At 42.0% G+C, this 20,796-nt stretch overlaps 1 protein-coding gene across 7 annotated transcripts in view; it reads right to left on the minus strand.

Moving 5' to 3' along the window:
* Window positions 1-20,796, minus strand: part of LOC101953726 (multiple epidermal growth factor-like domains protein 6) — a 276,313-nt gene that overhangs the window by 79,777 nt on the left and 175,740 nt on the right. For 6 of the 7 annotated variants that reach the window (XM_008164980.4, XM_008164979.4, XM_065557816.1 and 3 more), the window contains exon 6: window positions 10,155-10,277. The exons of the other annotated variant lie outside the window; for it this stretch is intronic. In XM_008164980.4, the coding sequence (XP_008163202.2) occupies window positions 10,155-10,277 (123 nt within the window). The remainder of the gene's footprint in view (window positions 1-10,154; window positions 10,278-20,796) is intronic. 7 annotated transcript variants of the gene reach the window in all.

The raw sequence follows: 20,796 nt of genomic DNA on the forward strand, positions 1-20,796 counted from the left end.
GATAGGGCTTTGTGCCGTCTGGGTCATCAGCAGGCACAGATTTAAGGGAAAGGCCCAGTTGGCAAATGAAGTGATAGTACCTCAGTGATAGATCCTGGAGTTGGGGTGAGGCAGCCAGAAAGTGAGGGGGGAAATGGAGCTGAGGCAAGGAAGAAATTAATGGCCAGCTAGGTACCAGGGAAAAGTTGGGAAAAGCTACAGAAGTGGATGAGCGCTGGAGTGGCCACTGGACCAAGCAGGATCTACAGGCTGTTAGGGACAGATTTACATTAGATCAAAGAGTTGCAACACAGATTGAAGCATTGCAACCCTTTAAGGTGAGGTCTGATCTACATCTAAAACATAGGTCGACCTAGCTACATTGCTGAGGGGTCTGAAAATTCAGACCCCAGACAGATATAGTTAAGCCAACCTAAGCCATGGTATAAACACCACTAGGTTGATGGAAGAATTCTTCTGGCAACTTAGCTACTGCCTCATGAGGGTGTGGCTTTACTACTGCGACGGAAAGATCCCTTCTGTGACTGTAGCAAGTTTCTTCAGTACAGCTCTATACCCACATAGTTGCAGCACTACAGTTGTGCCGCTGTAGCACTTGTAGCGTAGACATACCGGAGAGTAGCAAAACTGATAAGATGCAGTGGCTGATGGACAGGAACCCCACCAATAAGATCACAAATAAGTAGCATGGCTGATGTACTCCAGAGTGTAATACCACCTGCTGCTGTTGGGAGGACTACTGGTGGAGTTGGAGGCCCAGAGCAGGGAATACAAGCTTATAGTGTGGCACTATAAGTATTCAGCCTCACAGTTGCAGAGTATAGGGCTGCCTGCACATACTCCCTGCTGCCTCTGCTCCTGCTTTCCCTGACCCAGTTTGGAAGTTGGTGGGAAGGCAATTGAGTTAGAGGGATGGAGCTTTTCTGAGTCTGGTGGTGGTGGGCATCAGGTGGGGTGGGAGGGCAAGATAGTGGGAATGGGTTTTCTGAGCCTAGAGAATGTGTAAGAGTGCATGTGTGATTATATATGTATACACACACACAAATGTGTGCGTACTTGTGCAGGTGGGTGAGGGGACTATTCAGACTCTCAGGGGGGAGTATTCGGTGGGGAGGTTCTGAACTGTCACGTGTTGCCAATTTTCGTGATTTTATCATGAGGTTCACACTACATGGTGTTTTTCATAAAGCCCAGTCGTCTGGAGTCATGGGATTGTGTGAGAATCTCTGTTTTCATTTAAAAGAAAAAGGTTTCTAGCCCTCATACACACACAGATATGCTTGAAAATTACCTGAATGCACATTTAAGGCTCAAAAACTAGAAAACAAATTAAAAAGCACCCCAATTTCTTTGGTGGAATTTCCATATTTTTAAGCCAATCATGATGTTTTGGCATATGACATGATTTTTGAACACTTGGGACTAGCGATATTGGGCGTGGGGGGGTGCAGGGATGGAATTCTCAGCCTGGGACATAGGTGTGTGTGTGAGGAGGGGGTCATTTTGAGTTTGGGGTTGGGATGGAGGGAACAGAGAGGGGCATGGTTTGGGTGTCTGGGCTGAGTGCTAGAGAAAATGGATTCAACTGGTGGTGGCAGCAGCAGTGTGTGCTGTGGCGAGATGGCAGGGTAAGAACCTAAATCAAAGGGCAGAGTTTGAGACTAGGGGAGAACAGCAAAGTGAGTCACAGAGATGTAATTACTATTTCCTCCACACGCTATTAACTGTAAAGCATTTGAGGGTTTTTTAATTTTGAAGTGGGAGGTGAAGGGAGAAGGAAGTGGATGTCTCTTTTTCTTCCCACCTACCCACCAATCCCACTTATGAGCCAGCAAAAAACTTCCCTTTGATACTTTTGACTATGGTCTCCCAGTTTTTCACTTTGATAACATGATCATACTCCAGAAGTCAGAAGTGTAGAGGGTGCTATCTGCAGTGCCTCCATTTATTTTGGGCACCAGCTGCCACTGTGTAGACTATATAATTTACAAATCAATCATTTCCCCTGTACTTACCTGGCAAGACCTGTACTCAGGACTCCATGTTTGCCCCTCATCAGCTGATAACAAAGCTTTGGATGCAGCACTTTCTGCTCTGCTCTTCAAAGTTGCAAGTCAACAGTTGCAAAAAAACGCAGACACCCTCAAACTCAGGTTGTGGCATAAAAATGGACATGAATATATATGTAACTTTTAAATCTACTCGCGTATCTTCTAGGGCCAAATCCTGGGATCTGCTATACAGAACCCTGCCTCCCCATAACCATTTCCATTGTCGAAGGGTTTCATCACAACGGAGGAGGGGCAGGGTTTGCCCCTTAATGATCTGGGTTCTTAAACTGTTAACTTCTACATTTTTTTTTTAATATTTGTACAAAGTCTTTGCTGTTCACTGTTAGATGTATATATATCCCATGTGATTGGTACATACAATCTCTTAAGAATCAGGCTCTAGCACTGCATTCTATAGCCTAAACTGATTAGAGAGAGGAACTGTAACCTCTGAATCCGATGTGTTTTGCATTTAGTGACACGGCAAATCCTGGATGATAGTTTGGTGGGTAACATTTCTTTGTCTCCTTTACTCTTAACCCTGGTGCGAAGGAGGCCCCACATAACAAAAATGGATCCTGACAGTTCTAATGTACAGAGCAGGAATCAGAGGCACCAGTTGACATAAGGGATTTATGCATTAAGAGTCAAAGAGCCATATTTGCCTTTCACTTCCAGTAGCATCAAAGGGAATAAACTCCAGTGCAGTCAGTGGATTTCCAGGCACCAATCAGCTCAACTTTAAGTCAGATGTTAAAATATTCTATATGCTCAAGTTGGGAGAAACAAAAAAATACTGAGACATGAAAGGCTTTGGTTATTTTAATGGCCTAATCTATAGAGAAGATCAACACATCTAGAAATGGCTACAATAGGAATGGAGATTTGTAGGACAAATATCTAAAAAAGCTAGGAAAGAAAAAGAAATGATGGAGGTTTCAATTTGGATGGAACGATGGCAAAAAACAAAGTATCATCAAAGGACCAATGTACAAAACTGTACATTCTACTGTATGTAACTGAACAGGCCAAACTATTTTAGAGAGATTGATCTTCCCATAATGCATTCACAACTGTCATTAATGAGATTGGGGGAAGAGACCACATAGAGTAGTTTCCTACAAAAATGAATATTTGAGGATACACTGTAGGCACTGGAATGAGGCAGGGGCAGTGAGTTATATGGGCCTGTGGTGCCCGTGCTCCAGCAAATCAAGGGCTTCACTAATATTCGGGGCTGGGTCTCTCCTCTGGCCCTGCCTGCTGCCCAGCGTGCCTCCCCCTGAGCACCCCCTGCTTGTGCCCTCGGCAGTGGGTGGCTGCCCTGCCGCTCCGCTCCCTCACTGGCCACTGCTGGCTGCAAAAGGGAGCGGCGCCGGCGCCAGGCTGAGGCGGTGACGCAGCTGCTGCCTGCGGAGGGTGGAGGTGCACACGTGATGGCAGATCCCCCACCCCCAAGCATCCACCACAAGAGGCAAGGGGGCTTCCTGGACCTGAGAGGGGCCCGGACTCTAGGAGCATGTGAAGTGACAGTGTTGGGTGAGTGTGCTGCTGCGGGGAAGTGGGGGCCCCCTCCCCCAGAATTCACTGCTGCCGGCAGGGAGAGAGCTGGGGGGAGTCCTCCTCTCTGGTCCCAGCCCTGGGGCAGCCTGCCTGCACCCCAAACTCAAACTCCTCATCCCCAGCCCTGCCCCACCTCAGAGCCCGCATCCCCAGCCTGAGTCCTCACCACCCCACACCCCAACCCTCTGCCCCAGCCTGAGCCCCCTCCTGCACCATGAACCCCTCATTCCCAGCCCCACTGCACAGCCCTCACCCCCGCACTCCAATCCTTTGCCCTAGCCCTGAACCCTCTCCCACACCCCAAAACCTTCATCCTTCATCTCCAGGCCCCCCTCCCCCCCAGAGACCTCACCCCCCCCCCCCATACACACACCTCGCACATTGTGCAATACAGGGAAACTGTTAAACTCTTAATGTAAAAATGGCCTGGAAACAGTATTTAAAAATATATATATTGGGGTGCATGTGTGTGTGGGGGGGGAGAGACTTGGACCCATTCTGGGCACCACCAAAAATTATACAAACCTGCCACCCCTGGAATGGGGTTCATAAGAGGTTATAATATTTTATTGATTCAAAACTCTCTTTAATGCAATGGAAGCCGGATGGGGCTCAACACGTAGAAGTGCTGGGAGAACTTCAGCAATGTTCTGTTCAGTAAAGCACCCCAAACCTGGATGTTTATTAGAAGTTTGTCCCACCCTCTTGGATCTGCAAAAATTGGCTGCAATCTTATGAGAATGTGCTTACATATTCATCTGAAACCTCCAAGTCATATACATTAGAAACTCTGCCTCCCTCATGTGGTTTTCTGTTTTTGTTTTTTTTGGGGGGGAGGCACTTTTGTCCCTCTAAGTTCCTTCAAAAAGAAAAATAATGGTGGGGGGAAAAGTGAACAGAACATTTCACAGTCTTCAAACAAGCTTGGTTTGGGTTCAGCCTAGAACTGGGCAAAGGTTTTGCGCCAAGGGATGCTGGTTTTTTCTATAGTCAAGAGAATAATTTTCCAAAACCAATGTATTTGGAGGAAGTAGCCTCTTTTTCTGCTTCATGAATATGCATGAGCAGCTTGCTATTTTCTCAAAATTATTTGCATTTTCTGAACAAATATTGTTACAAATGTTTTACACTACTGGAAATTCTAGATGTTTTGCTTAGTTGTGACAGGTCAGAAGAGAGACATATTTTTGTTTCTGCTTTCTGATCAGATGAGTGTTCCAACATTTATATTTGAATTGTTATACCAGACACAACCAGCAGTCCATCCAGACCAGTATCCTGTCAGTGCCAGATGCTTCAGAGGAAGATGCCAGAATAACATTTTAATAGGGAAAGTTTCTTCCTAGCCCCTGTCAGTTAGTGTTTGGCTTATGGTCCGATGCATGAGAGTTTCTTATAGCCTTTATATTTTTTATCCTGTCTAAATAGTTGAAACTAAACAGTCCTAATCTTTTCATATCTTTATTATGAGTATATTATCACCCTGTCTTTTCATATGTATCTCTCTCCATGCTTCTGATCATTCTTGTCATTCATCTCTGGACTTTTCAATATTTATCTGTATCATTTTTGAGAGGAGATAACCAGAACTGATTATAGCATTCAAAAATAGATTTGCATACTTTTGACACAAATACTTGCATGTGTGGATTAAAGTTCAATTTCCTTGAATTGGGGAGGATTGGAAAATTGCTATCTGTGGTTATTTGTGTTAGTAGAAAACTTGATGGCAAGTTGTTCACTGTAAGTAAATGAAAAAGATCAAGCACATGGGCCAGGTCAATTCATTTGAACATTTGACATTGCTTTCTGTAAATTACCATCTCTCTTTTTTTCCAGACCAGTTTATCCATCTCTAGTATGAAGTTGCTTGACCACTATGGGCCAAATTCTGTGCTCACAGTGCTATAATTCAGAAGTAACCCAATTGACTTCAGTGGAGATACCTTTGGTTCATCCTAGTGTGAGCATTGGATTTGGCTACCATCCCTTGTTTCACTGAAAAATATGAATGATTCCAGCCAAATCTGGACAATTATTTACCATATATTGATGAGTTTGGTTTCTTTAACATGCTACATTTCCTTTACCCATTCCCCTCGTCTCCAAACAAATGAGCCAAGATATGATTTAAACATCTCCTTACTCTGGATTGCTTTTAACTCCCCAAACATTGAACTCTTTGCTTGTGTATAAACCCACAACAAAGCTAAAACGACTAGTTTTTTATTTAAAAAAATCCTCCCACATCCTGAATAATGGTACAGTTTATGTTTGTTCTAGTTATGCCAATAAATTTATTGCTGTGAATACTAGAAATGACCAACAGCACATTTGGCTATTCTTAAAGCATACCCAAGTGACTGAATACAAGAAGTGAAAGGAAGAAAAGAATATGAGTGAATGAATTCAGCAGATGTGAAACAATCATACCTAATTGGGCTGTTTTTCTCATATTAACTAGACAGTAAACGGGATTTAAAACAATTAAAATAAACAGAACTGTTTTCTTCCCCAAATGTGTGGCTTTACAAAACATTTTCATCCTTTTTACCAAGTTTGACTACTGCTATTTGACTTGTGTGGTAATTTCCCTGGAGATACAAGGGAAATATCTTTTTCTTTTTTTAAGCATGACATGGAACTACAGATCTCTTTTAGTACACAGCATCCAAGGTAAGAAAACCCAGATCTGGTAATCCTTTCACAAATGTAAAACTTGATATTGCATTCACTTCCACCAGATGAGATGTGGGTGCACATTGTGTTCTCATTCACATCAATCTAAAACAGCAGAAGCTCTGTGCTATAATCAGTGGATTCATGCCAGTAAAACTGAGAGGAGGATTTGGACTCTCTCTCTCTCCAATCTGAGAACTAAATTCTACACTTGTTTATATGCCCACTCAGCCTCACAGCTGAAGCCAATCTGCAAGAGATCAGACTCTGGCCCTTCGCCTAATCCTTGTGAAGAAAATAAGGACACAGTGTTACCATTAATTTAAAACATAAAATAACTATATACGCTCACCCTGTGAGGCAAGCTGAACGCTTGGCCGCACACATGTTAACTGCTAGTTTGCAGTGTTGGTCCCAGGATATGGGATTTCACCAACAGAAGTTAGTACAATCAAAGATATTCCCTCACCCACCTTTTCTCTCTTAAGTGCTAGTTGTCCATCAGAACCAATACTCCATTTTAAGGTTCTTAGATTAAAAAGCAGCATCCTTCCTTCCCTCAGCCATGTGGCCTGTGGCAAAGATACTGTGGGGAGGAAACCGCCACAGACTGAAGCTAGCACAGCTGCTTCGGGAATAGCTTAAGCAGGGACATATTCCTGTGGTTTCCACAAATCGGTGTTTTCTGGCCAAAAATCATGTTGTTGAAAAACTGCTGATCAGCTCCGGCCATCAATTTGCTTTCTGCAGTTTCACTCTGAACATTCTTTCCCTTCTGCAGACTGGATGTTTGCGCCACACTCTCCCTCTTGATTTCCAGTCTCTTCCTACCCCTTCCCTTCTTTAATGTGTCTCCCGTGGTTCTTTGCAGCACATGATTTTAAAACACTGTGTGATTTAATTGTTAACCAATCTAAGTGATTAAACAATCAGGATGCTTTTACTATGTTACTACCCAATTGGTCAGTCCTTTTGCTGTGAGACTAATAAATAGTAAATGAAACAATGAGTTCACACTATTGGGTAACGTTGATCGCTAATTTGGCTCCTGAACCACTGATGTCTAAGTATCATTGCACCACCTAATAGGCACTACCATAATAAACATGTTATAAATAAATGAATTAATGACATCATTCTAGTGACCAAAATTTGCTATCTGGTACTGTTTGGTGGTGTAAGTCAGTGGTTTTCAATCTTTCTCGACAATCCTTTCAGGAGTCTGAAGCCCGAGCCCCACTGCTCGGGGCTCAAGCCCAAGCCCTGCTGCCTCAGGATGAAGCATATAACTTAGCTTCACGGGAGGCCCCTGTGGCATGAGGCCCCGTGCAATTGCCACCACATAATGCTGGCCCTGCACTTGTGATCTCCCGCCCTTAAATCCATCCTGCGACTCCCCGGGGGGTCACGATCCCCAGGTTGATAAAACTGATCTAGATGAGTTGACGTACCTCCTGTAAGATCTCTGTGTACCCCCAGGGTACACGTAACCCTGGTTGAGAACCACTGATCTAAGTGAATAGAGTTTGGTAGTGTCAGGACAATTCCCAGTGGACAGGATTCACTAAAAAGTGTCGTCACAACTGGAACCCTACCATAGTCTGAGCAGAGAGGCGAAGGCCTGAAATGAGCTGTGGAGATTCACCCATCCTCTTAACCAAGATATGACCCCTCCAGGTCAGAGCTGAGTAATGCAGTGTGTGGAAGACAGCACTGCTACCACCCACACTCTGCCTGTAATAACTATAATAATCAGGGCACCGTTAAGACAATTTGCACAATCACTAAATTCACATATAAACTTTAGTAGTAGAAAAAGAAACCTATAATCTGGGATCTTTAGGAATAGACTAAACAAAAGGGAATGTACGTTGTGTGTAGCCTTTTCTTTTCTTTTCTTTTCTTTTCTTAAACTCCAGTTCTTGTACCCAGTAGTACAACACTGATTTTGTTGGCTGAGCAAAGCGAAGTCTTACAGATTTGAGTTGAGTGTTACATCTTCATCACCAGCAGGACTGCAGCAGATCAAGGAGTTGGTCTAGGAGTGTAATTTAGCTGTTCAAGGACAGTTTTAGATATTCCTGTGGGAATTCTGCACCAATGCTCAATGCAGAATTTGCGCAGAATTATTGTTCTGCGCAGAATTTCATCTTTCTCTGGAGAATTGGTGCTGCAGAGCTGCTGGCTGCCTCCAGGGGCTGCTGTATCCAGCCCCCCCCATTTCTCCAGCCCCCAAATACAGCGGGTGGGAGGCAAGGTGGAAGGTGCTGGGCTGCTGCGGATCCCAGCATGTCCTGAAGGAAGGAGGAAGCATGCAGGAAACTCCGTACAAGCCCGCAACCCAGCATCAGGCTGTTTCTCTCTGGATCCCTGGGGGGTAGGGATGTGGGTGTCTGGAATGGGGGGGAGGTGCCCCGTGGCTGGGCTCTGGGAGGAAGGGGGTGCGGTGTCTGGGATGCAGGTACCTCACAGCTGGGCTTTGGAGAAAAAGGGGTGTGGATGTCGGAAATGGGAGGGGCAGAGTTTTTGCCCAAGATGTGCCCCGCTGGCACGTGACACACCCAGACTGAAGCACCCAACAAAAGCATAACAGAGAAACAGGAATTGGGTCATCGTAGGGATTTCTTTAACTTTCTACTCCTGGGAGAATCTTTTTTGTTGTTTGTATTGCTACAGACATCCTTGCTAACTGGTATTTTGAAATAAATTACTAAAATAATTGAATCTGGTGTGATTATATGGTGTTATTTTGACAAATAAAAGATACAGAATTTTGCAGAATTTTAAAATACTGTCCACAGAATTTTTAATTTTTCGGTGCAGAATTCCCTCAGGAGTATTTGGAGAGTGAGGTGGCTACACTCTGAGTGAAGAAGAGATTGAAGAGTTTGTACAGTGGAGATATGGCTACAGTGGGAATAAAGAACTATCCAGACTGGATCAGAACGCACTTAGCTCCAGAAGCACAGACCTCTACTCTGTGAGTTAAAGGATAAGCACAAAATAAATACTGCAGCATGTGGCCATGATTAAGGGTTCTGCATCAATCATGCATCCATCCCAATGTGTTCTGTGGATAAGATTTAAAACAAAACCCAAACAAGCATACAGAACTGGGTATCTTGAGAAGTATTTAAACACTGACCTATTTTTAACATAAAAATTCATAACAAAGGAGAAGTTAAGGAAGAGGCAGTGGGTGCAGGGAGAAAGTTGGTGATTTGTGCACTCACCGTTAGTCAAAACTGACCTTTGAGAAGGTATCTAAATAGTTTTAACCCTGTTGAAAGGACCCGCCACCTTACTCAAAACAAAACAAAAACCAACCTTCAACACCAGCTGTTTCTCCAGCTACCACCCTATCTCCCTCTAAATTCATCTAGTGGGCAGTTTACAACTGTTGCCTTGAGTTCCTCTCCTCCAAGTCCAGCCTGGATCTCCTCCAGTGGGCTTCTGCTCACTCTGCTCCATCACACCTGCTTTCACCAGTCATTAATGATCTCTTGTCCGTATCTTAGAGCTTCTACTTCCTCCTCCTCCTCCTGAGCTCTTTGTGGCTTTCAACATGGCTAATGATACCCATTTGCTTGACATGCTCTACCTCTCTTCCCCCGACTTTCATGACACAGCTTGTGAAATCTCACAGGATCAGAGCCTGAATTGGTATTGTGTGGTTATTACTTACAGCAAAATATCTATCATTGGTTGAGTTGGAGAACAGAACTCAATGTGGGGAAAGTCTGTAAATGTTTGTATTTTTTCCCAATCACAATTTTACTATAGAAAATAATACACCCTGTTTTCCTACACTTGTAGCTCTCTTTTCCCTGAAATAGGCCTTAAGCTAGGTGTAATATTTACCTATGCAGGTGCGTCCATCAGCATGGAGTCTGTATCCCATATCGCATATGCAATAGAAGGAGTCCAGAGTGTTAACACAGCTCTGCTGGCACCCTCCATTCACTACTGCACATTCATCGATATCTAGAGAAGGAAGACAGATGGCGGAGATTACAATGTCATTTCAATGTCAGCCTCAGAGAAGAGACACATTATTTCTCCTGGACAGTAGATAGCATGTATGTCGTGCAGCGCTTACATTGATGCTGCTGCTGATCTTTACTTCTTTGATTTAATTTGGTTCTGCTGTATAAACAAAACACTGAAGATGGAAACATTGAGCTCTTCAAAGTTCCAGAAAACTGGCTTCTCTCTGCTTCTTAAGCACTTGATAATTGGACAGATCTGTGACATGCATGCTTCCTTGGGGGCAGGAAAAATATATATGGAAAGAATTACAATAACCTAACACATATGAGCTTGCAGTCACCACAGGATAAACATCTGGCATTTGAAGATGCTGTATGAAGAGTTCCTTTTGTGTCAAGCCCTTAACTCTACTAATTGGGGTCCTCATGTGCAATGGGGCAGAGTACTGAAGAAGAAGGGGGAAAAGACATAAGAACACAGTGTGATACAGAAGGGCCAGGGAGCAGTGGGAAGTGGTAGAAGGGAAGTATATAAATCCTAGGTTAATTAAGGCGTGGTTCCCTGTAGACTAGGGAGGGTTGCTACAGGTTAATTGGAGCACCTGTAATCAATTAAGGCCCTGTTAGAAACCTAATAAAACCCCCTGCTTCAGGCAGTCAGGGGGAAGGAGAGAGGACTGGAGTGTGGAGGTGTGCTGTTAGACTTGGAGGAACAGAAAACTGGAGTAAGGGAGACCCTGCCCCAGTGTTTAAGGACTGAAGGTACCCCACCCAAGGGAGCAGAGGGTAAGAACCTGCAGGGGTTGAGAAGGGCTGGAACTCAGAGTGAGGAGCAAACCCAGACCCCTCCCCTGCTTCCCTCCTTTACCACCTTCCTGGGCCACTAGTGGGGCCCTTGGTGCCCCAAGAGCAGGGGTAAGGAATGGTATTTTAGCCCTGCCCCCCCACCAAGAAAAGCGCAGGACCCACCATACTATATTGACCATCTTGTCACAGACTGTTTTAATTTGTTAATGAACTATTTTTCATTAATTTTATCTATTTTGGGGCCTGCACTTGCTCCTACTGAAGTGAATGGGAGCCTTAGAATTCACTTCAGTGGAAACAGGAGCAGTATCTTGTGCCACACAACTTCTGTGACCCTTATCTCCTTGAACTCTAGCTGATGTTCTTGATGGTTACCTTAAATTTTTTCCTTTCTCAAATGGCCTAAGAATCATGGAAGAGCTGTTACCAACTCATCTCCAGCTCTGAGAACAAAGCAAGCAACTTTCTATGTCTCACTTCAGAAAAGCACTGTGTGCTATACTCTGGGCTATACCTCAAATTTCTCTCTGATAAAGAGGAAAAATGCCACTGAATCCGCTTGAGAACAGTTCTGAAATCTTTTGCCTGACAGTAAGGGTAAGTTGGGAGGACAAGCTTGAGTACATTTGCAGCCATAACAGGTTTTAAATAGATCCACAAAACTGAACATTTTACAAGGTTCTGGGATGAGCAGCTTCCATATCTTTTCAGCAACACTAGAACAGTTTAAATGGCAACATATTGGAGTACTGATGCCACTGAATCAAAAATCACTACAGAAGTACTGAGGGGGCCTTATCCAAAATGTATGGAGACTCCTGTTGGCTTCAACAGGCTTTGGATCAGCTGCTATGAGTGCCCAAAAATGCTTACCTGCCCAGCCACACATAAATGAAATGTGGTTGAGGAGCCTGGGTTTCAAGGCAATACAGGCCTTGCCTACACTGGTGGTGGTGTCTAGGGTATGTGTAACTACATGCCACAGTGAAAATAAGGCTGCATCCACACTGTGGTGTGTAGTTACACATGGCAGTGAAAGGCTCTGTCAGGGAGAGGCTCTGGAAAAGTTGCCAGAACCTTTCATTGTGGTGAGAAGTCTCTGGCAGTGCCAGAGCAGTGCTTCACCATCTACACTGCTATGTATACCTATGCTGGGAGGGCGTGGAGCATGTATTCTACCTCCTGCCATAAGCATAGGCATAGCCTAAGAGGGAGCCCACAGAGAGGGGAAAGTCTGAAACTGTTACTGGGGGGGGAAATGTATTTTGAATGAGAAAACACTGAGTAGAGAGAATCAGGAAAATGAGGCCGGAGAGGGAGATTTTTTTTTTCATTACATGTTTGATGACAAGTGTCTGGTTTTTATATTCACATTGTTATATTTCTGCTTTGCATTTAATTTTTTATGATTTATGTTTAATACTTTTATGTTTTTCATTAAAAAATCCAATAAAAATTAAATGAGAAAGGACAAGTTTTAAAGACTCGGAAAGACAAGATTTCCTAAGCTTCTCCTGGCCATAAGGAAATGTTTTATAATGTTCAATGTTAATACTTCACATGTGAAATTCACTCATCTAAAATAAAGCCCTGGTGTTGACTAGTGTTTAAATTCAGACCGTTTGCCTACATACATCACTTACCATTGCATCTCTCAAATATGCTGTTTTATTAGGCTACATACTGTATATTTCCTTCTGGATGGAGACATCTGGAATCTTTTTCTTCTTAAGAAAAGTTGTTTGAAATGTAAACAGAGCATGCTATTCATCTTCATGTATATTATACAATGTCACATTAAGAATTCATTCATGAACTTTTTCCTCATTGATAATAATATATCAGGAAAGTCACACAATCCAATTCTTTAAAAATGCTGAGAAACTGTGTAAAAATAATTGTCAAGATAATTAAAAGCTACTGTTACAAGAATCCTTTTATCTGCCCAATAAATGATGTTTTTCACCTTAAATCATATGTCCAGTTACCACTAAAAAGTATCAAGAAAAAATAAAATCCCAGAAACCAGTTGCTGAAATGCTTTTACCGACTACGGTAAAGAATTTAAAAATACAACAAACAAACAAATGAACAAGGTTAAAGAAAAAACTAGGAAGTAGCAGAACTATGACACATAATTTTGAGCCTCATATTATTATCTGTTTTCCTCAAGAATCTTCATTACTGTGAACTCTCAAGTATACAATAGAAGACAAATTATCTAACATGCAAAATATGGCTGTAAAATGGGATGCCTGCACTTCTTAATAAATGGAAAGGACACACAAAGGTCAAGATATTAACAAAAGGAGTGATTGAAGTTAGAGGCCTAAATCCAGTTTTATATATTTAAATAAGTAACTTGATTTTCAAGAAGGGCTGTGCACCCAAGAGCTCCAACAGACTTCTGATTCTTTAAACTTTGTTCCTACTTTTCTCAATAGGTCAACATTTTACTTGAGTTGAAGGCATAACTCACCAGCCTCACTCTGATGCACAGGTTCCTCATTAACTTCTCCGATGCTTCAATATTTCTAGTGCTACAAGTCCAACTTCTGCTGGGTGCTTAGTACTTTTGAAAATCAGGCTATTTATTTAAGTGCTTAAGTAAAGACTTAGGCCCCTAACTTTAGGCCCCATTTTTTAAAATCTTGGCCAAAATCCTTGCCAGGCAACGAATAAGTTAATAAATATCCCATTTTTGTTTATTTCAAAGAACACTTCTTTGCCGTCAACAGGTTTTGGAGAGTAATACATTAACAGACAAATTTTAAGTTTCTTTGTAGCAAGCGGGGAAAAAAGGTGCAAGATCAATGAGTTTGGGACACAATAATTCCATGGTTATCTTCTTGGGATGCTATGTGAATGAAAAAGTTGACAGTGGCAATCCCTTTTATTTAAGGCGTTCTCTGCAGGATCAATATTTTATGAAATAAATGTTGAGAGATTCCTTCATGGACTACAGATACCAAGAAACACACAAGACACAGCTGCCTCTCATTAACTCCTGCATCTCAGGAACAGGAAACTGCTTTGCCCCCAATTACAGAAAAAAGTGCCACAATTAGTCTATTAAGCATTCTGAGGACCAGATGCTAACCCTAGGACTTGGTCTACACTTGAGTATTAACGGTATAACTATTTCAGATAGGGATGTGATTTTTTTTTTTTTTTTTTTTTTTTTTTTTTTTTTACCAACTAGTAATACTGGTATAACCCCTGGTGCGGACTGAGGCTTTGTTTATACTAGTACTTTTGTCAGTAAAAAAATTGTCGCTCAGGGGTGTGGAAAAAAAAACACCCTGACCCCCTTATAAAATACCTTAGCTAGAACAAAAAGGTCTCATTGCCTTCTCCATCACATGTTTCCTAAACCTCAATTCCCGACCCTCATGTGTTCTGGGGGGAAAGGAGTGGCAGATGTTTCATTTGGCGGAGATGAGAGCCTCACGCAGGCACTAGAGGTAGTGTTGATGTTCAGCACTCACAGAAAAGGAGCAAGAAACAGAGTTTTTGAACCCTGGAACTCTGGGCATAATCCCAGCCTTCCCAATGGGGAGAATTCCCTGGGGGTGGTGGTGAAAGGGGGAAATAACTATCTAGCAACACTATCTTAGAAAAATAGGGAAACAATTTACAATATATTTACAGAAATGACACAGTAGAAAGGAGCTGAAGACATTAAAGATTCCTACTCAGACCATGCAGTGGTAAGAAGGAACTGGAGAGGCAATGGCCCTTACGACTCTTTAGGACTTTGGTTCAGATCATGAGGTAAAGTGCATGCGTGGGCCAATGGACACCGCTTGCAAAGAATTCCAAACTCAGACGCATGGGGTGTGCATGTGTACTTACATGTAAAATACACATAGGAATCATCACTCAAAGAAGAATTCAAGCTAACCATGCACAGCTAATGTGACTCTTCATTGGTTTCTACTGAAGGCCAAACTCTAACTCTTTTAGAAAAGTTGCACATGAAAACTACCTTACCGCCCGAGGTTTAGAATGACAAGAAAGATGTATGGCAGCACTGATCTTTCAGTTTTTCTCATAATATGCCATGAGCATCAGTTCGGTTTATCCATTCCAAAGGATGTTTAAATTCCATGAGTGGTAGTTTCATGATGTGAAAATAACGTATGTTCAATCACTTTCTATTCATTTAGACAGCTTTTCTTTGCACAATGTGTGTTCAAAACAATCATTAAATAACATGCATAAAAAGAACCAGGATGGCTTCCTAGTCACTTGAAGATCAGTCCTAAAGGAGATCATATTAGCCTAAAATTGACAAAATAAGCTTGTTTTAGAGAGTGCCATTAAGGGACAAATGTATACCTGGTGTAAGGGCTTGTCTACATATGGAGTTAACTGTTTCTGATTAAGTCCATGTGTTGACTCCCTTAATGCAGAATAAAGGTGCCTTGTTCCTGTTTTGCTTAACCCACTGGATTTATACCCTATAAGAGTGGGTATAAATAAGAATGAGTATAGTAATGAGGAATAGGAGTGTCAACAAGCCCTTATGTTGGAATTACAGTCACTTATACCAGGTCTGAATTTGAAAATGTTCATGCTGTATTGACAGTTTAACTATCCACTGATAAATCTATGTATTAACATCAATATTTTAATATCCTGGATACATATATTTCAACTGATGTATTCTACAGTACAGTGGCTTACTATAGTTGGGGGTTTTTTTTGGTTTTTTTTGACTGTATCATTTTGAGATTTGATTGCATGATTTTTGAAATACTGAACATTTGCTTTATTGGTTTGTTCAATTGGAAATGCCAATTTGTCTAGTCCTCAGAAGAAAACATAACAGTTGTAATGGGAAAAGTTTAAGACTGCATAAAAAATGGTAACAAAAGTTCCCCTGAGAGAAAATCAGAATTACTGATTATAGAGAACAACCTCTTTCTGCTTCCCACATACCCTTATTGGGGGAATGGGGAGTACTGGCAAAAACTCAGATTTTAAACTGCATAACTGAGCCATAAAATTTGTATTTCTTACAATTTTTACATATTACACTGGTCTACAATTTTTGAGAAGTCGTCTGCTTCAGAGATAAAATGTGCTATTTATTATGTATTTTGATGTGCTGAATTCAAATATGACAATTAAAACAACTGATTGGCTACTGTTTCTAAGATATTTAAGTTTTTATATTTTATGTCTATGTATATTGTGTAGATAGTAGTAGAGTTTTAATCATAAATTGTAAACCTAGGTCTTTTCATGTGTTTATGGTTTCTTTACATGATAATATTTCACCTGTCCTGTTTATGTAACACTTTAAAAATCAGCAAAAGGGTTATATAAATACAATTTATTATGAAACAAAAGGCAAAAAACTATTATGTACATAGTTTAGTCCTATTCAGTGTCTACTCAGCGCTTCTTGGCTTGTCTCTTGTATTCATTAAATGGAGCATCTCTTGTCACTGTCCAGCAATAGTCTGCAAGCATTGATGGGCTCCATTTGCCCTGATAGAATTTCTCCATTGTTGCAATGTCCTGGTGAAATCGTTCGCCGTGCTCGTCGCTCACTGCTCCGCAGTTCAGTGGAAAAAAATCTAGATGAGAGTGCAAAAAATTTTTCTTTAGTGATATGTTGCAACCAAGGCTTTTGTATGCCTTGAGGAGGTTTTCCACCAACAACTTGTAGTTATCTGCCTTGTTGTTTCTGAGAAAATTTATTGCCACTAACTGGAAGGCTTTCCATGTCGTCTTTTCCTTGCCACGCAGTGCATGGTCAAATGCATTATCTCGAAGAAGTTCACGAATCTGAGGACCAACAAAGACACCTTCCTTTATCTTAGCTTCACTTAACCTTGGAAATTTTCCACAGAGGTACTTGAAAGCTGCTTGTGTTTTGTCAATGGCCTTGACAAAGTTCTTCATCAGATCCAGCTTGATGTGTAAGGGTGGTAACAAAATCTTCCTTGATTCAACAAGTGGTGGATGCTGAACACTTTTCCTCCCAGGCTCCAATGACTGTCGGAGCAGCCAATCTTTCTTGATGTAGTGGGAATCTCTTGCACGACTATCCCATTTGCAGAGAAAACAGCAGTACTTTGTGTATCCAGTCTGCAGACCAAGCAAGAGAGCAACAACCTTCAAACCGCCACAAAGCAGCCACTGATGTTGGTCATAGTTTATGCACCTCAAAAGTTGTTGTTTCATGTCATAGGTTTCCTTCCTATGGACTGCATGGCCAACTGGAATTGATGGCAAAACATTGCCATTATGCAATAAAACAGCTTTAAGACTAGTCTTCGATGAATCAATGAACAGTCTTTGCTCATCTGGGTCGTGAACGATGTTGAGGGCTGCCATCACACCATCGATGTTGTTGTAGGCTACAAGATCACCTTCCACGAAGACGAGATCCTTTTGCTGGTCACGGAACATGGAAATCCTAACATCACCTGCCAGGAGATTCCATTGCTGTCGTCTGGAGCCCAACAGCTCTGCCTTACTCTTGGGTAGTTCCAAATCCCTGACAGTTCACCTTGTGTTATGAGGTGTGGTTCAGAGGAGGAGGATGGGAGAAAATGGGGGTCCTGTGACATTGATGGTTCAGGACCAGAAGTTTCATCCTCTTCCTCGTCTGACTCAAGTGAGAATGATTCTGGTGCATCAGGAACCAGCAGTCCTTCTCTGTGGGGTACTGGGCGTATAGCTGATGGAATGTTTGGATAATGCACAGTCCACTTTTTCTTCTTTGACACACCTTTCCCAACTGGAGGCACCATGCAGAAGTAACAATTGCTGGTATGATCTGTTGGCTCTCTCCAAATCATCGGCACTGCAAAAGGCATAGATTTCCTTTTCCTGTTCAACCACTGGCGAAGATTTGTTGCACAAGTGTTGCAGCATATGTGTGGGGCCCACCTCTTGTCCTGATCTCCAATTTTGCAGCCAAAATAAAGGTGATAGGCTTTCTCAACCTAGTGGTTATACTGCGCTTTTGTGATGCAAAAGTCACTTCACCACAAACATAGCAGAAGTTATCTGCACTGTTCACACAAGTACGAGGCATCTCTGCTCACTTTGGCTAAACAGAAATGTGTCCCTTTGCAAAATCAAACACTGACAAATAAGAGAGCATGACAGTGTATGATTTCTAGAGCTGATTTAGGGCAATTTGTTCAGCAGAGTGATGTAAGCTTTGTTATGATTGCATCATCCATGACTTCTAGGAATAACATGATGCAATTCATATCATGTATGATGCAATACCAGCTTCAGATTGCATCCTTCATTGTTTTGCCTAAAAAGCAAGTACTGTCCAAACCCAGTCATAGATTTATTCATAGATCCAGTCAAAGATGTATTTTAGTCATTTCTGGTTTAAATTGAGATCCCTTCCCTTTATAACTCACTTATCCTCCGCCATTCCAAGTCAAGGGTCGTATATACTGACCCAATAGCATATCTTAAAAACTAGAGCCAATCAACAATTTTAAGCATCATTTTCGTTCTCAGTGACCCAGAATTAGTAAAGTTTGACTACATTTATTTCAGAAGCATTTTGGCCGTAGAGCAGTGTTATGAGAAAGGAAAACAATAATATACACTTGTATAAATGTAAGAAGAATAGCAATTGGTTAAGTAAGACAAAAGTAACCATTGAAACTAGAGGACAAGAAGTGGCTTCTTTCACACCTAGGTTTTAGTTTAGTCTTAACCCACACTAATACAATGTGTCATGTTGTCCCCCTGTCATGGCTGGTCTATTAGAGGACAACAGCCTACTACTGCAACTATCTGATAGAGTTTACTCCCTTACATCAAATGGTAGAGGACTGTGGTGCCGTCCTGACTGTCTAGGTTCAGGCCTGTGCTGACCTAGGTAGGGAATCATAAAAAGTGGTGCCTAGACAAGCTTCTCCTCACAAGGTTAATAAAGGAAATAGTTTGAACAAATTGTGCTGAAGGGGACGATGGGTACATCTCAATATCTGACACATGGATAAAGTCAAAACACTAAAACACCAGTACTGAGCCCTTCACCCTCAATATGCAAACCATATGTCGTAGCTGGGAATCCTGCAGACTGTAATGAAAACTGTCCGTTCAATTTAAACAAGGTCAAGAAAGAAAGCTATTTTAAATTCAATAAAGAGGCCATTTGAAAGTGTAGACTCCATGGAAGACAAACTTAACAACTCACTTGACAGCTAAAACTATTTCTAATCCTCTTTTTGATATGGAATGGTATGAAGCCTCAGGAGTTGAGACACATCACTGCTTGGTCCTCATAATATGCAGAGAAAATGAAAGTGTCAGTTGAACGAGAAAAAGTGGAAGCATCTGTTTGATAGCTGTGTAAGCCTGTGATATGTAAACTGCTCTGGATTCAAGCAGCCCTAATTAGAGTTTCAAGGCATTCTTCATCAAAAATATGTATATACACACACACGAGAATTAAGCGAGTTTTGAGACTGAATAATTTGCAGGAAAGTCAGGGTAAGAGATTAAAATAAGAAATTGGATAATTCTCAAGGACAGACCTCAGAGGAGCAGAGTGACATTTTCACATAGCAGTGAGGAAATGCCTCTTTTTCACATTTTGGATGAGTGCAATTTTGTTCCTTCTTAATCATTAACACAAGAACTCTCTTGTTCAGAATCTTGGAACTGTATGTAAAATTTGAGTGAGGCAGGTCAAAACACCATTAATGTCATTGCTACCATTAAGCATAAAGATACTTTGGCACCACTATGCCACTGTTTGCCTCCAGCCCAACCCATATCTCCCTATGAAATCCATACACATGGGCCGAGATTATGAGTGAAGAATGTTGCCAGAAGAGGTAAACTATATAAGGGATGCAACCACAAAAACCACTGACCAGAAAAACAAAACATCTGTACCTTTATTTACACAGGACACAAGGAATGATATTCAGTAAATTGTGTTTATTGTGCTAGAAGGTTGTATGGGAAGATGTGATGGTGTGTTCACAAGGGTTAAATGTGGCTGAGGAAAGTCCATTTAACCAGATAGACCACAGCTAAGGGGAACTGACTGGCCTAAGGAACACCTGAATAATGACAGAACCCAGTTTGGAAGGAACAGATGGGGCTAGGATAAAGCCAGGAAGCTAGCAGTAGAATGGGGCTTCAGTGAGGGAACCTGGGCAGTAGGGAGAAAGAAGGAAAACTAGGTGGAGAGGGTGTAGGAAAAGACTCAGTGAAAAGGCAGCAAGGTTTCAGAAGGTGCAGACCTTCTGAAGCAGGGAAAAACACAGTGACCTGGCTGGAGGGCCAAGTCACAAAGACAGAACCTGAGTCGCAGAGGGTGAGAGAGAGAGGGAGGCAGCAGGGTGTACAGTGAACAGCAGAAGGAGGTGCTGGACCTGGAAAGAGCTAATCCCCAGAGTGGCCAGGAGGAGGCGCCCTGGCAGTGAGAGGACCCCCATGACAGAAGGCTTGTCTACGCACCATGAGAAGTTGAAACAAGACCACACTCATGGAAGTTCCACATGCAGGAAGACTCTTCTTAAATTCAGGTGGGTCAAAGTTAACACTATCACCAGCAGGTTTGATGCAACCTTATTTTCAAATTTTTCTAATGTGGAGCGTGCTCATAGAAGCAGCTACAGGACCCTATCATGCCATCAATTTTTAAACAAAACTTCTAAAATCAGAATCCATTCCCAATTGGCAGGAAGTCAACAGGGAGT

Source organism: Chrysemys picta, chromosome 9, assembly GCF_011386835.1.
Source record: "Chrysemys picta bellii isolate R12L10 chromosome 9, ASM1138683v2, whole genome shotgun sequence".
Taxonomy (NCBI): Eukaryota; Metazoa; Chordata; order Testudines; family Emydidae; genus Chrysemys; species Chrysemys picta.